General features: G+C 33.0%; 1 protein-coding gene across 1 annotated transcript; it reads left to right on the plus strand.

The window, feature by feature from the left end:
- The first annotated feature begins 6,068 nt into the window (after positions 1-6,068).
- On the plus strand, positions 6,069-10,055 carry LOC130745932 (uncharacterized). The gene is made up of 9 exons (XM_057598375.1): positions 6,069-6,272; positions 6,650-6,726; positions 7,734-7,962; positions 8,067-8,221; positions 8,348-8,393; positions 8,473-8,564; positions 8,732-8,828; positions 9,186-9,242; positions 9,633-10,055. The coding sequence occupies exons 1-9, from the start codon at positions 6,141-6,143 to the stop codon at positions 9,750-9,752; spliced, it is 1,005 nt and encodes a 334-aa protein (XP_057454358.1). The 5' UTR covers positions 6,069-6,140; the 3' UTR covers positions 9,753-10,055.
- The last annotated feature ends 10,141 nt before the right edge of the window (positions 10,056-20,196 follow it).

Consider the following 20,196-nt stretch of genomic DNA (forward strand, 5'->3'; position numbering starts at 1 on the left):
CGACAGATCTGATGATTCTTCCAGCTCTGTTCGTGAGGTGTTGCAAGTGGAGTTATGGGCGAAGGCACGGTGCAACCGGTGCGGAGATGTTCTTTGCCATAGATCGTTTTGGGGCGTTATGGTTCTTGTTTTGGGCGCTATGGTTCTGGGTTGCCGGAGTGCTGCTCAAGGTCAACAGTGAAGGTGGTGAAATTTCGGGCCGGCGTGTGCTGTTTAGGGTCGTTTTCGGGTGTTGTTCCCTTTAGGTTTTTTTGCCTTTGCTTTCCGGTTGATGTCGTGTGTTGTTTCGCGTCCCCTCCAATAGCGAGCTCTGTTTTTGTTAGGTTATGTGGTTTTTTTTTTTACCACATCTAGGTCCCCGACATTTTCTCTTTCTCATTGGTCGATTAGTGCTTGATCCGGGTTTGGACCTGTTTAATGTGATTTTTAGGTGTTCTTGGGGAACATTGGAGGGGTTTATGCTCACTTTGTTGAGTTTTGTTTGTACAATCAACCATTCTATTTAATAAAACTTATGCTTTAAAATTTTTTTTGACACGTGTAATTTTTCTCCTTTGCTCATGACCTTCTCTGTTTGGTGGAAAGAATCCAACCGTACATACTCGCCACTATTGTCACATAAATCATACTCTTTAACTTTCTTGGTGCCCCCACAAGTAAAAATGCCCTCATATGGGCCAATCCCACAGCAAGCATTAATTCCTTCCTTAAAACCTTCAACGAAAATCAAAATTGAATTGGGCACATACATTGTGATTAAAATACAGTGGCAGTAGGGAAATTGAGAGTAATGATTCATGGAGATCCGCACACTAAAGACACCTAGCAGACATCCCGAGTGAAAAATGAGATTTCAGTTGAGTGTCTAAACTATTTGGTTGTCTTGGTATGGTTGGGAAATGAGTGGTTAGCAAATTGCAATACATACCATAATTTGCAGGGTTGTTTATTCTATCTTGAAGCCAATCATAGAAATTAGAATGACAGTACTTAAACCCTTTAAGTATGTGGTCAAGGCTTGTGAGAATACTGCTCAAAGCATTATTGTGTGCTAGAGCAAGTCCAGAAGCTGCTTCAAAACAACACTATTGCCAGCTTCCTGGTTCAGTGCTCTAAGAGCTGGCAAGCATCCAAAGGAGACAAACTTAGAAAACCTAAATTTCTAACCCTTTCTTATATAGAATCTGCACAAATAAAATTAACAACTTGTTACATTCTTGTATTACTAAAAAAGCTAACCTGGAATTTATTTAGTTAGTTTAATTTTGCAGGTGGTTAGACTTATTGGATTGCTTGTGTCAAGTGTCCATGTGACAGAACTTAATGGCACAACGACGACTTGAAAATACCTTGTTTATTGTTCGGTAGTGTAGATAAAGACTTTTCCTATTAGATCATTAAGTTATTATCACAATCATTCCTCAAATATTTAACAATTAATCTCGAACAATCCACCTCCTTCTCTTTTCCAAGTAAAAAACTACTTGCGTGCATCATGTAACAAAACAAAGATACATCCCAATCAAAAGAGAAATTTAAACTTAAAAGCAAATTCAAGGCAAGTTACTCCAACCCATGAATAAATTTTGTTACAATGTAGTTGCAACCAATTATCAATTATAATTGAGCATAGCCACCCTGTAGAAAAGATAAAAAATGAAAGAAACAGAATAACAAAATTAATAAGCCATAGATAAATAGGCAACGTGCTCCATCCATTCTCAAACAGCCAAGCCAAATTCTATCCCACCACTCCACCACGCACCGGCGATAAGCACGCCAATGGGTTCATCGAATCACCTCTCTTCACTTTAAGCCATGGCCAAGAGCGATATAAAAATTATTTTTTCGGGAAAATCAAAATAAAAAATATTGATGCTGTAAATTTTTTAAAAAATCAATGTCTATTTGATTTCAAAATAAAAAAAAAAATTAAAAATTAAAATAAAACTAATAATGATGTTGTTAACTAAAAAAAATCAATATTTATTTGCTCATCATACACCTTTTAAAATCAATCAAATATTAAATAGATTGTAAAAAAATTATAGAAATTGGTTACCTTTAAGATAAATCTTTTAAAATTTTAATATTTTATGAAAACGTTTCTCAGGTTTACCTTTAAAAAATCGGTTTCAAGATTTGTTATGGAAATAAATTTTAGGTAAAGAAAAAGTTTATTTTTAGAGTATTAATTTAATTTTATGTTATTTTTATTGAATTTTTGGATTTTTATTTAATTCAGAATTTTATGAGTTTTTATTGTGATTTGGTAGTTTTTATTAATAAATTTTTATTGAATTTTTAGTTTTTTATTTAATCTAGGTAAATATTAGATAATTTGGTAAAATCTTTTAAAATTTTAATATTTTATGAAAAAGTTTCTCAGATTTAAAATTACCTTTAAAAAATCGGTTTCAAGATTTGTTATGGAAATAAATTTTAGGTGAAGAAAAATTTTATTTTTAGAGTATTAATTAAATTTTATGTTATTTTTATTGAATTTTTTGATTTTTAATTAATTCAAGATTTTATGAGTTTTTATTGTGATTTAGTAGATTTTGATAGTTTTTATCTATATTTATTTAGTATATAAAATAAATCCTTACTCTAAAAATAAATAAAAAATAAATCAAGATAAAATCAAGAAATAAACAACCCAAATCCTAATCAAATCTAAAATTTGAAAATGTATTTTTTTATGAGAATTAACCTGAAAATACACGTGGAATTTAAATCACTTATCACAGATTTTATATTAAGATAAAATCATGAAATAAACAACATAAATCCTAATCAAATCTAAAATTTAAAAATGTACTAAATAAATATAGATAAAAACTATCAAAATCTAGTAAATCACAATAAAAACTCATAAAATCCGGAATTAATTAAAAATCCGAAAATTCAATAAAAATTAATTAATACTCTAAAAATAAATAATAATATAAATTAAGATAAAATCCAGAAATAAACAACATAAATCATAATCAAATCTAAAATTTAAAAAATGTACTAATTAAATATAGATAAAAACTATCAAAATCTAGCAAATCACAATAAAAACTCATAAAATCCGGAATTAATTAAAAATCCGAAAATTCAATAAAAATACCATAAAAATTAAGTAATACTCTAAAAATAAATTAAGATAAAATCAAGAAATAAAAACCTAAATCCTAATCAAATCTAAAATTTAAAAATGTATTTTTTTTATTAAGGAAAAATCAGGGCACATGTGGCAAGTGGGGCCAAGGAGAAAGAGCTTACATGTAAAATATTAGGTGAGAATTAATCTAGGAGCGACACGTCACTAACTTGGCCTGTGAGAGCGACACGTCATGCTAGAAGTTGTTCTTTTCTAATATATATTGATTGATATTGATGATATTGATATTGATATTGATATTGATTGATATTGATATTGATATTGATATTGATGAGACCGTTTGGGAATTTTTTTTATTATATAACACTTAATTAGAATTATGAATACAGTTTTTTAAGCTATTGATATTAGAAAACGGTTTTCTTTGTATAGCATAAAAATAGCGTAACAAAAACGTTCCCCTTGACTTTTGAGAACGTTTATTCGCATGTTGCAGATGGATGGTGTAATCTTTACATGACTAAACAACAGTATGAGAAAACTTTTTCTAATCTGCTCTAAGGCAACGCTTTTCCATCCGTAGCAATGACAGACGTTGCCGTAGGGCTAAAATGTTGTAGTGACTTTAACATTTCTACTCTCGTGACCATAATAATGTGCATACTTATCTTCATATTCCACTTTATTATCTTCATTAAATTTAGATTTTTAGAGTAATAAGAAATGTGATAGATGGTCACCTATGTTCTTAACATATTGGATTGAAGTAAAGGTATTTAAATTCTTTTAGCGACAGCAACTTGAAACTAAGGAGGGTGGTGTTTACTTGCATAAAATATACTTCGAGGGTGATAATACAGTGGAAATAATAACGAAATCTTCAAGCTTTTTTTTTGATTGGTTAGGATGTGGAGGAAACTAGAATCGTTAGTGAGTTTGTTCACCTAAAGTCTTGTTTCTCTTCTGATGACCATCTTCATCTACCATATCTTGCCCTGCTCGCTGCCTTCAAATTTGGTTTAACAGAAAATGAGTTTTGAAATTGAAAAAAGTCAAACTTCGATAAAATTATTTAACTATTTGTTATTCACCTAGATTTTAAAATTAAAAGAATGATGAAAACAATATAATACACACGTTATATATATCCGATTAACTTTGACAAAGTCAATACTCTGTTGCCTAAGGTTTGCAAATTAGTTGGTCAAACGCATTACCAACATCACTTATTCCTAGATTGATTTGGTGAGTTTTGTCGTTTTTATTCATAATCTAAAATAAAACGAATGACTCATTACGTGGACAGAAAATGGAACCCTTGTTTTTATATTGATTATAGTTAATTATTTTCGTGAATAATCTTAAAACAGGATTTAAAAGAATAACTAGTGTTACATGTTTATTGAACTGAAAATACCAGAGCCGCCTATGCTTTCAAGTTTAGTTTCAAGTGCTCTTCACGTCTTCGTGTCCTCTTCAACGCGTCTATCTATGACAACGACACATATTGCTAAAAAATATATATAATAGTCTTTAATTAAACTTTATGTACTTCTTCTATTTCATTTATAACAACCATTCAATTAGAATCATATCACAATAAAAGCAAGTTTATTTTTGCATAAGGATAATCTTTTAATGAGTGAACACAGCTGATGCACTTAACTCAAGCATGGCAAAAATTCGGAGTGGTTTTGATGCATGACGACTCATATAGTTACACCCACCAACTTTCTTTCCCCAAATCCTGCCCATCAACTTTGCATTTTATTTCAAGTTTTTAACACAAAAAAATAAAAATGATAAAATGAAAAATCACAATCATATCATAAGTAAGTTTAAGTTGATAATGACATATCACTTCTCATTAGAAGGGTGTGTATTTAATTTCAACTATCAGCGTGAGAGTTGTGTTAGTGGATGATACTTAAGTATCACTATTAGAGGGAAGAGTTTTAATTACTCTCTCCATTCCAGAAAGTTTGTAATTTAAGATTGTGACACAAAAAGTAAGAAATCAATTATTGATAGTATAATTTGACTAGATTGCCCTTATTTAATTTTACTAGTAATATGTGCAACTATTAAATTATACTTTGATTGAGAAGAATGTAATTAATAGAGAAGAGTTGTGGTTGGTTAATATAAAAGGTGATAGGTGAGAGAAAATGTATTAAATGAGGGTATAGGTGGAAAAAAAAAATAGGAAAAAATGCATTGACCTCCTAAAACAACAAACTATTTGGAATATTGAAATCATACCAAAAACTACAAACTTTCTAAAACGTAGGGAGCACTTGATTGTATGGGATTGCTTTGGGGTCCTGTAGGAATGTTGCATCGGACTTAAGATTAGTGAGTTGGGTGCGATTTGTCTATTAAGTTGTGGATAGTAACTTGTAATTCATTTTATTTTATTAACTTGTATTGAACTGAAGTACCTCTTTTACTTTCAATTTATTAAATTTGGCTTATAAAAAAATATATAATTCCAAAAACTGGCCCGTAACCATAATTAAAACCGAACTCACCAATCTTTTTATCTGTAGGAATAAAAAAAAAAAGTTATAATGGTTTTGCACCAAATAGTGGGGTTGGGTCAAATATTTTAACTAAAAAATCATTGAGTGGCATTCATGATGATATTGATATATAGGAGATAACCCATTTACTCATAAATCACCTTAATTCATGTTACGACTTAGGAAGCACTTATATTAAATATCATTTCCACTTATACTAACTAAATTCAAAATTTAATTATTGTATTTTTTAAGTAAGTGGCACCAGTCGCACCGGCCGCATGATTATTTACAGAAGAATCAAAATTAAACCAAAGTTTAATTAATAAATCAAATTCGACAAAAATAAATAAATGAAAACAGTTTAATTACAGTTTTGACTCATTTGAAACGCAAAGTGCCACGTTTCAGACGTGTGCAAAGCGCCAGCGTATAAAAAGGCGCACAACCCAACACAGCGACGGCAAAGAAACAGTTAAAAGCTGAAATTTGAACTCGCCGGCAGCGAAATGGTGAACTCCGGCGACGGAGTAGACGAGTCGTACCGAGCACTTCCGTCGCTCTACTTGACCTTCTTGTCGATCTGGTTCCTCTCCGCTTGCTCCTGGACCGCCTACACCTACAAAACCCGCCATTTTCAGGTTCCTTCTTAATCTTCTTCCTCACTCTCCGCTTTGTCAATCGTTGAGCGTTGTTTTCGATTTTTGGATGATAAGAAATGAACGAGTGACTTGTGTAATCGTGTTGCTGAAATGAAATGTAACTGTGTTGTTGAGAACTGTTTTTGCAAGCTTTGGACTTAACTATTTCGTTATTCGAGTTTGATTTGTTGATTTTATTCAATATGCAATAACGTGAGAAAATGAAATTTCATTGCCTTTTACATGTAATTTGCAACTGTTTCAGTAAAACTATGGAGAATTAGTTTTAGATCAAATATGTAAAGTTAATTGAAAGCTTTTTTTTGAAGTTTTTTTGTTTAATTGATTTATTTTGTGGTATTGTTTTGCTAGAGCAGTGGAATAATTTGCAGTGGGCACTTACGGTGGTTCCGTTGATTAAAGCATTGCAGCTCATGCTATCCTTCCTCTTCTGGTAGGTATTGGACTTCTTTTTTGGCTTGTTGAATGCTGTAATGGATTTCTAGAGTTGAAGGTGAAGATATGTATTTGGATTTTTATATTTATATAACTTTAAGATGGGATTATCTTTCGGTCAGTTCAACAACGAAGAGTAGGTAACTCGTGTCTCAATTCATAGTTCAGGAGACAAAATTAAGTGTATAATTGGAGGCAAAGAAGGAGATCCCAAATTAAGTACATTCCAGCCAATTGAGAATCATAGCTTTTCTTTTTTCAAACATTTTATACCTCTCAACTTAACAAAAAAAGAAAAGAGTACCCTCCACGTAGCTAAAGTCTTTCTACTTAGATGTTCATCCCTCCGTACTTTTCACTCATATCTTGGTTCTTACTTCGGATTCTTGAAAGTTGAGAAAATATACAACAGCAGTGTAATTTTCGGAATACTTGTATGGATATAAGGGCGTGGAAGTAGACAACTTTATTTGTTGAAAGCAAGACTATAGAGTAATTGTAAGTTGTAACCGATGGATGGAAGATACTGGTGGGAAAGGCCAGACAATTGTGGTAAAATTGAGATGTAATAGATGAGGGTGTGCTACCCTTCTAATTTGCAATTCTGCATTTGAACTTACAAGTTGTTCAATTTATCTGGAAAAAAAAAACGTGTGGATTCATCCATGAGGACTGTAATTGATAGGGATATGGGACATTGCTCAAATTATTAAGTTGAATTTTGAAGTTTATTTGTAGAGTTGCGGTTTGTATCAGAGAATCCATTACATTATAGTGCAGTTTATTTTTAAAGTGGTAGTATATGAGGGCTGTTGTCATGGTTGCTCTAGATGTGTAAATGTTAGTTTGCAAATGATTCCAGGTGCATGTTTAGCGTGAGATTACACAAGGCTTGGCATGCTTGAAACTTGCTTGACAACACATCCTTGCAGCGTCAACTTTGTGTAACTGTATTTGTGGTCTGCAAAATTTACTTCATTCAGTCTTGTGACACCATTCTTGTAGGTATTCTTGCTTCAACTATCAGACATGCTCTTTGTGGATGTCATTTGGGGTGTATGTAACAGGGGTGCTATTTCAGACAGCAGCTTTTGTCTCCTTTTTGCTCATTTCTCATGGTTACTGCATCATGTGTGAGCGTCTTTCTTTAAGTGAACGCCGTTCCACTGCCGCACTTGCATGTGTCTTTTACTTGACTCTAGTTGGGTACAAGGCTTCTGTGCCATACTTCACCGTAAGTTTCTTAGCTGGTCCATATAATATGCAGATTAATTGGTAATACTACAAATAAATATACATGGTTCTTTGATGCTAATTCGTAATTGACCAAATGTGCAGGTGCTTCTACTCCTAAATTATGTTATATCATTCTATATAATATTCCACCATATATCTCAAAACCTGCTAGTGTTGCGAGAACAATTGAGCATTATAGTAAATGACGATGTTCAAGCAATGCATGATGCCGTGTATAAGAAGTACATAATGTTCAAGTAAGTGCAACACATCTGGGAAGTGTATATGTGTAATTTCTTCCCCAATTTCGTAGACATGTGTTATTTCCATGTAAACAATAACTCATACTCAACCGCTAACATTCTTTGCTTTACTCTGTCCAGGAAATTTCAGGGAGCAATGCAGATGGTTGCTATGGCAGAAACTATGGTATTATATTTGAGTTTTGCTTTGTAAATTTTCATGAACAATGATATATAAATATTTGACTTTGACAAGCCCATTGTAGATATATATGAACATGGATGACTCCTCACAGAATTACTGGCTTCGCTTATTGATCAGAGAATGGGTACAATTCTGCATATTTGGGTATATTGGGTATGCATATCTGCGCTCCCCTGCCAGAACACTTGAATTCTCTAAAATTAATAGAATTCCTTGACAGAAAACCACGCAATGGAAGAAAACTATTCATGATTTTCCTCCAATTGTTTGTCCCTTTCATTTCTAACCTCAAATATTTCTTAATCTATTCCTTGCTGCAGATGGATTTTCAGATCACAAGATTTGGCACCACACTTCTCTGTTATGCCAACCACAAAGTGTAAAGGCGAGACTCTGGTGCCTCCCATCTACAGCCTTGTAAGTTATCGATCTTTATATGTTGCAGAGGTCACGATGCTAATAAAATCTTTAATTTTAGTTGTCATGAGTTGTTGGAATGTTTTCAACAATATTGAACTCTAAACATTCAGTTATACTCGAAGATATCAGCTGTACGTAGCCTCTTTTAGGTTGGAGCTTCTACTTGTTTCTCTATTATGTCACACATTTTGAAAGACGAGAGATCTCAATTTGCAACTTTTTAGCTACTCTCATATATAAGTTTAGACTATTAGGGTTCATTCCCATATTCAAGGCAGTAATTGAAGAATTACTCTAGATGTAGTTCATAGAATAATATCCTGTTTTCTGACTACACTGAGCACCTTGGTGCAGGAAATGGACGCATCAACGTTTAAAGAATTTAGCAGTCATGAATGGCACATTGGGGTGGTAAGTGTTATAAACCTGCTTCCATGTTTTTAGTTGGATAGCTTACTAACTAAATAGTGGTATCACGTTACATTCTTAAAATATCATTCCAAGCAATGAATCCTCTACTAGGTCAAGTTTGCTTTATTTGAACGCATGAGCTTTTGGTGACTTTTGTTACTTCCTGCGAGTTTAATAACCATAAGATAGTGAGATATGATTAGATGTATTTTACTGTCAGTGTATACTAACTAAATTCATTCACTATTTATTATTTTGTACTGATACAATACAATCATTATGCAGTAATTCAAACAATTTTAAATCAAATTTTTATTTATTTGTACTTATACACTCATTATGAAGTTCAAATAATTCAAGTTATCTGATCTCATTTTTCTGTCTGTGTAGCCAACTTGTACTTTTCATGATGAAAGTTCCAAAAAAGATGTTCTTGTTATCATTCAGCATCCTCGAGCACAAAGGCTAAGAAAGCTCGATGCCTTCTCTCAAAGCGCTAACTGTTTGTAGTGTCAGATCTCAATACACATTCATCTTCATGCCAAATGTAACAAAGTCAGCTAAATGATCCAAGATACAAGCATTACTTGCTTATGCCTTTCTCTTGCAGCTAGCATGGGCATGATAGTTTTATTTGTCTTTAATTATTAATTATTAATTACAGCAATTTTCTCAGTTTAGGAATCACGATGTAAGGGTAAAGCAGTGGGTTTTAGCTCATTAACCACAGTTTAGAGGTTAGAGGCAGCTGCAAATATGTATCAGTACATCATTAAAGTAGTATCAAATGTGTATATATTCTTTTTGATTCCAGTGTTGGTTGCACTTAACGTTTTCAAGAAAATTCGTGTCAATGGGGTTTCAATTTCATTTGATACTAGTGTCTATGACACCATAACATGGAAAGTTGTAAATTTGTCTACATGGCCCAAGTTGGGGCCGGTCTATGTAGGACTTGTTTGTTTTTCAATGTGGGAGCCTCAAAGTTTCCATGAGAGAAACTATAAAATCTTAGTTTCACAAAAAAAGGTGCACCTTAATATGTATTACACTTTAGCTTATAAATTTATTAGAGATGTTTGGTATATATATCTCTTTTAACTTATGGCTTATAACTTAAACTAATTGTATTTGGATGTCTTATCTAGCACTCTCTTTAGCCAAAAAATCAGCCACCACATTCCCCTATCACAGGGTGTGATGTAAAACCATAGACTTCGTCTTCTTAAGAAGACTAAGCAAAGGGATGGTGATGGAAGCATATTGACAAAACTTTGGGTAGGTGTTGGGGTTTTGGGCCCCCTTCCTATGTGAAGAAAGGCCCAAATATATAATTGTAAGCCCACTTTGTCTCACTTAAACAAGTGGAGAGGGGTCAGCTAGGGTTGAGAGAGAGGTCAAATTTGGCAAGAGAAGCAAAGAGAAAAGTGAGAGAGAAGAGAAGAAAAAGGATTTTCGCACAAAGTCTGAGCAGCGTTTTTAGATCTGCCGCCATGCCTTCGTTCACCGTCCGATCGGGCTGAAATTTGGACAGCAGGTTCGTGACTCGTGGTTCTTCAATCTGAACGGTGTGATCGGCAAGATGATTCCTGTGTTGGGAGAAAACTGCGTCGGACAGTAGCTGCAAAATCTGGTTTTTCTGGTTTTCTTGGTTCTCTATTTCATACTTGTTGCTTAGTTGCTTGGCCATTGTTGTGCACGAATTGTGCTATGTATTAAGACTCTCTTGTAACCTGATTTGATTATAGTGGAGCTCTATTACTGGCTTGGTCCCGTGGATGTTTTCCTTCTCACATTGAGAAGGTTTTTACCACGTTAAAAATCTTGGTGTCTCTTTGTTGTGATTTTTAGTTGCTGCATTATTTGTTGTTGCTCCTCACAGATTCAGCAAGTTGGGGAAATTATTATCCGCTGTGCATTGCTTTGTTAGAGTTGTTATTGTTATTTGTGTTGAATTTCCCATTAGTAGGTCCTTTGGAGGAGATGAAGCGCCAAAGTTGAATTCGTATGTACCATCACATGACAATCTCATGGTAACAGTATGTCATTTTCAAATTATGACATGCATTTATAATTTTCATACCAAATTAAATTAAATTTTAATTTATCTTAAATTTTAATTTTACTTTTCTCAATATCTTCACTCAATACTTTTTTGTCAATTAACTATTAAATTTTTTCAATATCCATATTTTATATGTAAATAATTTGTATTAAAATTGAAGTAACACTATCAATCAAATTATTTTATTTTGTTTTAAATTATTTTCTACCTCCCTTTTTTCTTACAGTTCTTCATATTTTGATCGGTAAAAAATGTAAAAAGTGTAATACATTTTTTGTTTTATTTTCAACCTCCCTGTTGTGTTTTCATTTTTTTTTTTCCAAGTGTAACAAATAAAATTTCTTGTCTAAACCAGTACATACAATACATCAGAGTCCAGTTTGCGAACAAGACTGCTAAGAACGTGACATAAGTTGGGCTGAATGATGCAAGAATTAAGAAATCTTTGAGTCCACAGTCCAATTTGATTTTTGGTCGACCAAACAATCCATTGACAAATTGGTTTAAAAAGTACAGCCCAAAATATCAACAACGGGCCCTTGAAACACCCTGTATTTTTTTAGTCTGGCCTCAGATGAGGCATCCATACTTAATGTAAGACTCCAAACTAATCTTTAACTCACAAACTCACTACAGGATATTGTGATTTGGAAACTCCTAATTTTTAAAATCAAGTTCTTCCAGACATATTTTTAAAGAAATTATTTTATATAAAATTGAAATTTACAGTAAAATGTATTTTTTTCTCTGTTTAGTAGAGTATCTGATAACTGATAGTCATAAAACTAATCCACAATCAACACTATGTGATTAATTCTCTTGAGACTCGAAAATCACATTAAGTGAGTAAGCATCTCCCGACGCATCCTTCTCCATACTAATGCCCTAGAAATTGAATCTTAGACTAGATGTTTTTGAAACATATTTCTTACAATGTTTTGAAATTATATTCACAGTAATCCATAATACAAGGAATCGGTAAACAGGTAGGGCCCAAGTTACAACAATCGCTAGATTTATTAATATTTAAGCATTTGATGAGAAATTGACCAAAAAAAAAAAAAGCATTTGATGAGATTAAACAAGGCAACTGTCTAGAACAATCAAAAGTAATGTATGTTTGCTTTAACATTTAACTACATTCAACTCCAGCCTTTTAGATTTATTGCTTTCACATTTTGTTGCTATCAAAGTGACATCTCTCTTTTCAAAGCAAAATGAATATGCTTTCAATCTTAAGCAATCATGCTCTAAAAGTTAATTATAATGTGTCTCTTTGATTTTTTATTCCTTCCTCACATTTCCCCCTTCTCGTGGGTAAAACATTTGAGTGACAAAAAGAAAGAGATCTAGATCGAGGGGGTCTAGGTCATCATGAATCGGTGGTTTGACAGTAGGGTGATGCTCAGAGAGACAAGATCGTGATGGTGAATGGGTTTCGACGAGGGCGTACACAATCTAACCTTTTGCTATAAGGTTTGTTTGGGTGTTTGGTTGGAGGTTACATAGGAGTGTGTTACACTACATGATTTGGGGTTATATCTAACCCAACGAGAGTTGTACATGACTGGCAATCTTCATACGACCACATTATCATGCTCCCCCTTAGCAAATACTACTCGTGGTCGCACCATCGACTATTATACAACTGCTATGTTGCACGGGTACGTCAAAATTGGCAGAGTACCCGTACCCGGTACGGGTACGCAGTGGGTACGCCGTGGGTACGTACTCAAAAGTATTGCCAAACAAAAAAAAATTGGGTACGCTGTGGGTACGTTTTGGGTACTCTGTTAGTATACGTTTTTGGTACATCGACGGTACGCCGCATAAGTTTTTTTTTTTTAAATGAAAAATGTTCAAAAGTATGTCGTTTTGTAGTTTTCTATGTAATTTTAAAAATTAAAAAATGTATTCTCAATTTATTCAAAAGACCAAAACCTAATTTACCTTTCACTCTTTCTAACATACGACTGCTATGAAGAATGAAGATAGAGAGTCGCTCACGTTCTTCTTCCTCTCATCATGCCACCATTGAATCCACCGTTCTGTGATGACTTTCATGTTGGTCTTTGATATGAGTATTAGCCAAGAAATACGAGTATTGTACATTAGGAGATTTGATATTTTTAATCAATAATATTGTGGTAGAAAACATTTTATTTCAATATATATATATATATATATATATATATATATATATTTATTTAAATAAATATATATATAACCGGCATACCCGTACCTGTTTTTTCAAAAAATGTCGTACCATGTACCCGTACCGGTACCGGTACCGGTACCTGTATCCGTGCAACATAGTACAACTGTTATTTTAGGTGTTTGAGTAAGAATTTTTTTTCCCAATAATTCTTTTAGGTTATAATTAGAATTTTTTTATACATCGGAAAGTTAAATTGCACCCGCTGGACCTTCCCCTCTCCAACTCATATGTCATTCAACTCTTACCATTTGAGCTATCATTTGAGGACAATTAGAAGCTATGTTGAATAATTTTTATAATAAAATTTATCAGCATTATCCATAATTCCATATATCTCCTTTTCTGCTGTAATTTTTTAAAATAATTTATATAGTAGAAGAGAGATCATATATTATTTTTTTTAACAGCAAAATAGAATAGATATATATAAATGAAGTACTTGGCGAGCCAAGCACAGAGGAGTACAATAGATAATATATTATATATCCAAATAAAAATGATTTTTTATAACTGCAATTCACAAAGTAAATGTAAAAAAATTCACGAAGTAATTAAAAAATCATTTTTGTTTAAGTTTAAACTTGCCTTTATTAGTTAGAAAAAGGAAACATTTTTATGAATTAAGAAAAGGTAGATATTCAGATGGAAATGGGGAAAAGCGCATTTGCATGTTGTTTGTGTGACAATTGGTGCTTGGTTTTTTTTTTCTGTTTCTTTTTTCTTTTGTTTTTTTCTCTTGTTGCTTTGGGTTGAAGTACCATTTGTACTTTTTTTTATCAATATTAATGGCTTATCTAAAAAAACACAGAAATTAAATTATTCCATTATACTTTTATTAATAATTGTTTATCCGGAAAATTGAATTAAAATATATGGTGGGTTGGTGTAAAAGCTATAGCTACGTGCAGCCTAAAATTGAAGAATGAATCGAATTTGTGTGATGTGATTAAATGGTCAAAGGGCATCCATTGCCGGCCAGTTTAAGAACATACATGCATGTACCTTAAGAATAAATTAAAAACATATTGAGATTAGAAATTATTAAATTAACGTGAAAAACATGATGAAATAAAAGAGGAGATATACAGTACAATATCTTATTTTTGAGATCTCCAAATCTTATGGGTGCAATGAGCTAGGTTGTCTAGATGACTCATGTGGTATTTAACCTACAATTCAATGGATTAATGAGATTTTTATAAATAAATTAATAAATAAAATATAAAAAATTTAATCCTCTTATCTTTAATGTGATTGGAGGATAAATTATTTAACTCAAACTTTCTCATGAGTCGTTTAGATAACCCGCAAGTAATATGACTTCGCAAGTAATATGACTTGAGATTTATGAAAAGTTTATGAAAAGTCGTAGGTGTGATGTTACCGAGCCTAACTACATTAATGAATTAAAGGAAAAAAACAACAAAAAAAATAAATAAAAGACACATGTATGGCAGATCTAATTAATTTACAAATATATAAGACTAATGCTTTTCATTAGAAAAAAAATAAGACGAATGATTTAAGCTATTTAGAAACTAGTCATTTTCACTCGTGCGTTGGATGGCGATTAAGTTTATTGTGTAGATATATATGTAGAATATCAAATAACAGAGAATATATTCAAACATGTATGTGAATAGACCAACTTTAAAATGTTAAATAAAATTCATTGTATGGCCTACCGATGTCAACACATGAACAATATTATAAATTCAAGTCTTTACGGAATGCGTTGCAAAAACAAACAAATTAAAAAATCACAAAAATGTCAACAACATGATCGCTTAATAGAACTTGTTGTCCATGTTCAGTGATAATGACTTCAGACTTGAAGTTGAATTTTGCTACCAATTCAATATCTGAGCAACATAACCTACAATGGAAAAAGTAGATATCAGAGTAATAATTAGTAAGCAATACAAAGATGAACTTGATATATCATTTGAAATTTAAAAACAAACTTTATAGCAACGGAATTATCCTTCAAGTTAGATGACAAATAAGTTGCTTGACATTTATTTATACTGTCAACAATTAAAACAAAGACATATCAGATTTGGTATTTAAAAAAATATAAACCCAACAAAATTGTACTAAAAAACAGCACTTACATATCAAATATTTCAAAGATTTCTTGATAGACAATGTTGCTGGTAGTGTTAGAAACTACTCCTTGGTCACTAGGATTAGTATCTTCAAACATTTTCTAGATTTAACTCTTAATAGTGCAACATATAATTGCCCATGAGCAAAGACATGTCTTGGCAAATACAGTCCAACATGAGTTGCAGATTGTCCCTGACTTTTTTATTTATAGTCATTGCAAAACATAAAGTAACAGGGAATTGTCTGCGCTGGAATTTGAATGGAATGTCAGCATTAGATGGAGTTAAGCTCATCCTTGGAATAAAGGTTGTTTCTCCCATCGTGTTTCCGTTTAGAACTGTAGCAACAATTATATATTTAGTCAAAGCGTTGACTATAATTCGAGTGCCATTACACAACCCTGCAACTTGGTCAATGTTTCAAATGAGCATGATAAGAACACCGACTTTTAGTTTAATTTAATGGTTTGGAATTCCTGAGCATTTGTAATCATTTAAGAATTCAGATGTAAATCATTCCGCATTGATGATAAAGGTTTTTTCCTCATTTTTTTGTACTGCTTTTGGCTAAACCTTTATGATTCAATCATAGCAAAGCAGATACGGGTTTATCGTCCTCAGGGATTGTGTGAACATCAGTTCCACCAGTTAAACATTGATTTGAGCGGATAAAAAGATGTTTGATAAATTGTTTTTGTGATTTTCAATATAAGGAAAGCGGTAAAAGAAAGTTTACAGAGATAACAAAGAAGAACACGTATTCAGAAATGCATTCACATAATCCTTTGATTGCTTTGAACACAAAGACTTATGTAAAGGTTCGTTTCACTTACGATGTCGAGAGCTATCCACCTAACTATCCCTAGCCTAGGTGAATCTATCAGTTGGAATTCCTAGACGTAATCCCTTACCATCTAGAAAACCAAAAGGAACATTAAAACTCAAATTCTCTCTCAAAGACATTCACAATAACAAATTTATCCTAAGACAAGGTACCCTAGGCTTGCAAATCTCCGTTGTCACCCCGGAAACTCCTGTTAGAACTCAAAACCCCACCTGTCACGTGGAAGCCCACTATTGTTCCTACCTAAGATAATCTCACCATAAGACAACTAGTTCATTGAGTGGTTTCTCTCTTGAACCGGACCCGCAATTATCTCCCAATCTCATGCTAGTCCATAAAAATCTAACACAAATCAATGATACTTGAAGTGTAGAAAGCAAAACTTTAACACACGGCGTGACCTAAGACATAGGCATTCTACTTTCATTGATCTAAGCATACACCAACTCATATCAACCTCTCGATCTATTTATAAATTAGTGAAGCTCTTTTGATTATCAATTGATTGGTTAGAAGCATGAAGTACAAAGAGAAACACCATACATGAAAGATTTCCATTTACATCAATAATTGAATTTACAACAACCAAAGAACTAAGCTATAACATTCTAGATACAAAAATAGAAAAGAACATATACAAGAGATAAGAAAGGAAGAGATGAAACCCGAAGAACGGAGACGAATCCACGGCGATGGAAACTTTCTCAAGCTTTCCATAGCCACCAAGAGGTTGTCACCATGCTCCAAAGCACCACTCCATCAATTCCTAGCCCAGGGACCCTTCCTCCATGAAGCCCAGCCTCCTCTGAATGTTTTAGGGAGGAAAAATGGTGAAGAATGGAAGAGATCTCGTGAAAAATCGTGTTCTGGCCTTTTATAAGGGTCCAAGGCGGTTTGGCTCGCTTAAGCGAGCTTGAGATTCGCTTAAGCGAGAGCCTTTTCTTAACACTGAAGTACTCTGCTCGCTTAAGCGAGCATAAGTCTCGCTTAAGCGAGGGTTCACTTTCCTTCTATGCCACTGAATGGCTCGCTTAAGCGAGAAAGAATTCGGCTTAAGCGAGATTGTCTTCCAGAATTGATACCCTCTGCCATATAATTTCGCTTAAGCGAGTAAACATTTGGCTTAAGCGAAATTCTTCATTTCTTGGCCTTTTGACATCTTGTGGCACAGATCTTCATAGTTTTTCTCCTATCATTGAAAACAAAAGATTAAATGTGAAAAATATAATAATTACTATATTTCTATACTAAAATTAAGTATTTACTAAATCAACTACTTATGGGGATAAAATAATCAACAATGCAAGCATATAGGTCAAATAAGTGCTTAAAATGATATTTAAAAACACGTAAAATTGGCACTTATCAACTTCCCCCAACTTAACACTTTGTTTGTCCTCAAACAAAAGGTAATGACTTTCATTCAAGCAGACATGGTATCTGAATCAATAAAGCTCAAACTGCATGATTTCTCTATTTTTCAAATAAGTGATCCAAGTCAGAGATGTAATGCCCACAAAAGAAAACATAACAGTGATACAAATGCACATCCACTCTGAAAATCAATAGGCATACAATCCATTCCTTTCCAACCAGGGATACTCATTCACTCAGCATTTCGTTATGTTCAAAGTAAGGCGAGTGTTTCACTCATTTCACTAACTGAATCACATAAATGAATTTTGTTACCCGTCTCCGCAGTTATCAAGGTTGCATGTTCAATCAAGGATCTCTAAGGTCTTTGAGGGTTGTAATGTGGTTAGGCTTCAAAGAAATTTGGTTTTTCTGGATATGCAAGATACTCAACAAGCTAAGAGAGCAATCACAGTTCAAACCATTCACAAATAATAAATCACTCTCATGCTCTTACCAACTCTCTCATTCACCTTTTTCAATTATGCTCACCCTTTCTTTTCTTTCTTTGTCAATCTCTCTTATTTTCTTTTCTTTTTTTTTTCTTTCTCTTTTTTTTCTTTGCTTCTTTTTCATCTTTTTTTTCTTTTCACTTTCAAGTATGTACAAATAGATTGATACACAAACCACACAAAAATAGCACTATTATCCTTCTCCCCCCAACTTGAATACAACCATATCATGAACAAATGCTCTCTTAACCTATTCAGCTTAGGTGGGATCATTGTCTTTCTTTTTAAGCTCAAGGTTATAAACAAGAAGAAATCACATTTTTAGGCTCAAAGGGGTAACAATGGAATTTAAATGAAAAATGTAGGCTATTTGGCTAAGTAGATATATATATGCAGAACAAAAAAAATGCCTTGATCATTTCCAAGAAATTCCATACAACAATGATAATTTGGAGACTCAAACAAAACCAATCATGTAACACAGTGAGGATTCTCTCAGCTCACAAGTGTATAGGCTTCACTCCCTCACATGGCTTAGGTTCAAAGCAATCCCTGATTTTCAAAAATTTCATGTTATGCCTATGAATTACATGTGAATTATACAATCATATCAAATTATGCTATCTTTGAGTGAAAACATCTGATAAACCCTGGAATCAACAGTTCAAATCGCATTTTAACACATTCATGCAATTCAATTGATTTTTCATCAACCATGCCATATGAAATCAGTCAGATATCAATGAAATCTATCACAAAGTGTTAATTATTCACATACTAATGTACTAAAAAGAAATTAAAAACAAATGAAAGAAGGACAAAAAGTACTCCCTCGTGATACTTTGCTTTCAGTTCAGGATTGTTCATCAAACTTCTCACACCCTCCAAGAAAATTGGACTGTCCTCAGGTCAAACAATACCAGCAACAAAAGATTCCTGCTAACAGTCACTTAAAATCAAATTAGTCACAAAGAGGTGAAAAAATTTCTGGGGTAGTTCTCGCTTAAGCCATGGTCATTTTTGCTTAAGCCAAAATCTTCACAGAGCCAAACATAGTCAATTTCGCTTAAGCCAACAGAATCTCGCTTAAGCGAAATTCTTTGACAGAATCACTGATCTTTCTTACACAGGTCTCGCTTAAGCCAGATAAGTCTTCGCTTAAGCGAGACTCACTAAACTTCTGCATAATTTTGACAGTTCATAACAGGGGAAATTGCCATCTTTTTACAACCTCATCCCCCAATTTCCATTTCCATCATAATTCAACCTTCAAATTCATTCAATTGCATGTGAAACATCAATCTAAACTTGAGAGAAGCTTCAAATTAAACATGCTGTCATTAAGAACATAAGATTCAATTCAAGTTAATTTGCATGCAATTTTCACAAGTGCCATACCCAAATTTTAATCCTTTCACTTTCTAGGCCTTATAGGTGAGCAAACCTTCTATATACATCAAGGGAAACATGTGGAGAACTTAAAATCACAAATTCAAGCGCTCAATCTACAATATCAAAATATCACTTCCTAAGTACTAAAACTTTAATGACATGAACTTGAAACACAACAAACCTAAACACTAGCATACCAAACTACACATACATAATTCAAAGACACAATTACATCAAACCAACACTTATATTAAATAAACATGTTAAAATTCAAGAGTTATGGGAAGCAACCTGCATAATTATGCAGAAGTTTACAAAAGGGACTTACTTCTTCACAAAATTCATCCAACCTCATACCTCAAAATGAGCTAAACTTAGCATCCATTCTTTTCATCATTCCATATGCATGAAAAACACTCTTTTGGACCTGTCTCAAGTCTCAATTACAAATTGTTAGCATCA

The sequence above is a fragment of the Lotus japonicus genome, chromosome 3 (genome assembly GCF_012489685.1).
Source record: "Lotus japonicus ecotype B-129 chromosome 3, LjGifu_v1.2".
NCBI classification, from domain to species: domain Eukaryota; kingdom Viridiplantae; phylum Streptophyta; class Magnoliopsida; order Fabales; family Fabaceae; genus Lotus; species Lotus japonicus.

Bases quoted from the DNA above. Each gene is read 5' to 3' on its own strand.
- LOC130745932 (XM_057598375.1), top strand. From the start codon at position 6,141: ATGGTGAACTCCGGCGACGGAGTAGACGAGTCGTACCGAGCACTTCCG. The intron at 6,727-7,733 runs GTAGGTATTGGA...CCATTCTTGTAG, and splicing joins ATGCTATCCTTCCTCTTCTG to GTATTCTTGCTTCAACTATC. The intron at 8,394-8,472 runs GTATTATATTTG...AGCCCATTGTAG, and splicing joins TTGCTATGGCAGAAACTATG to ATATATATGAACATGGATGA.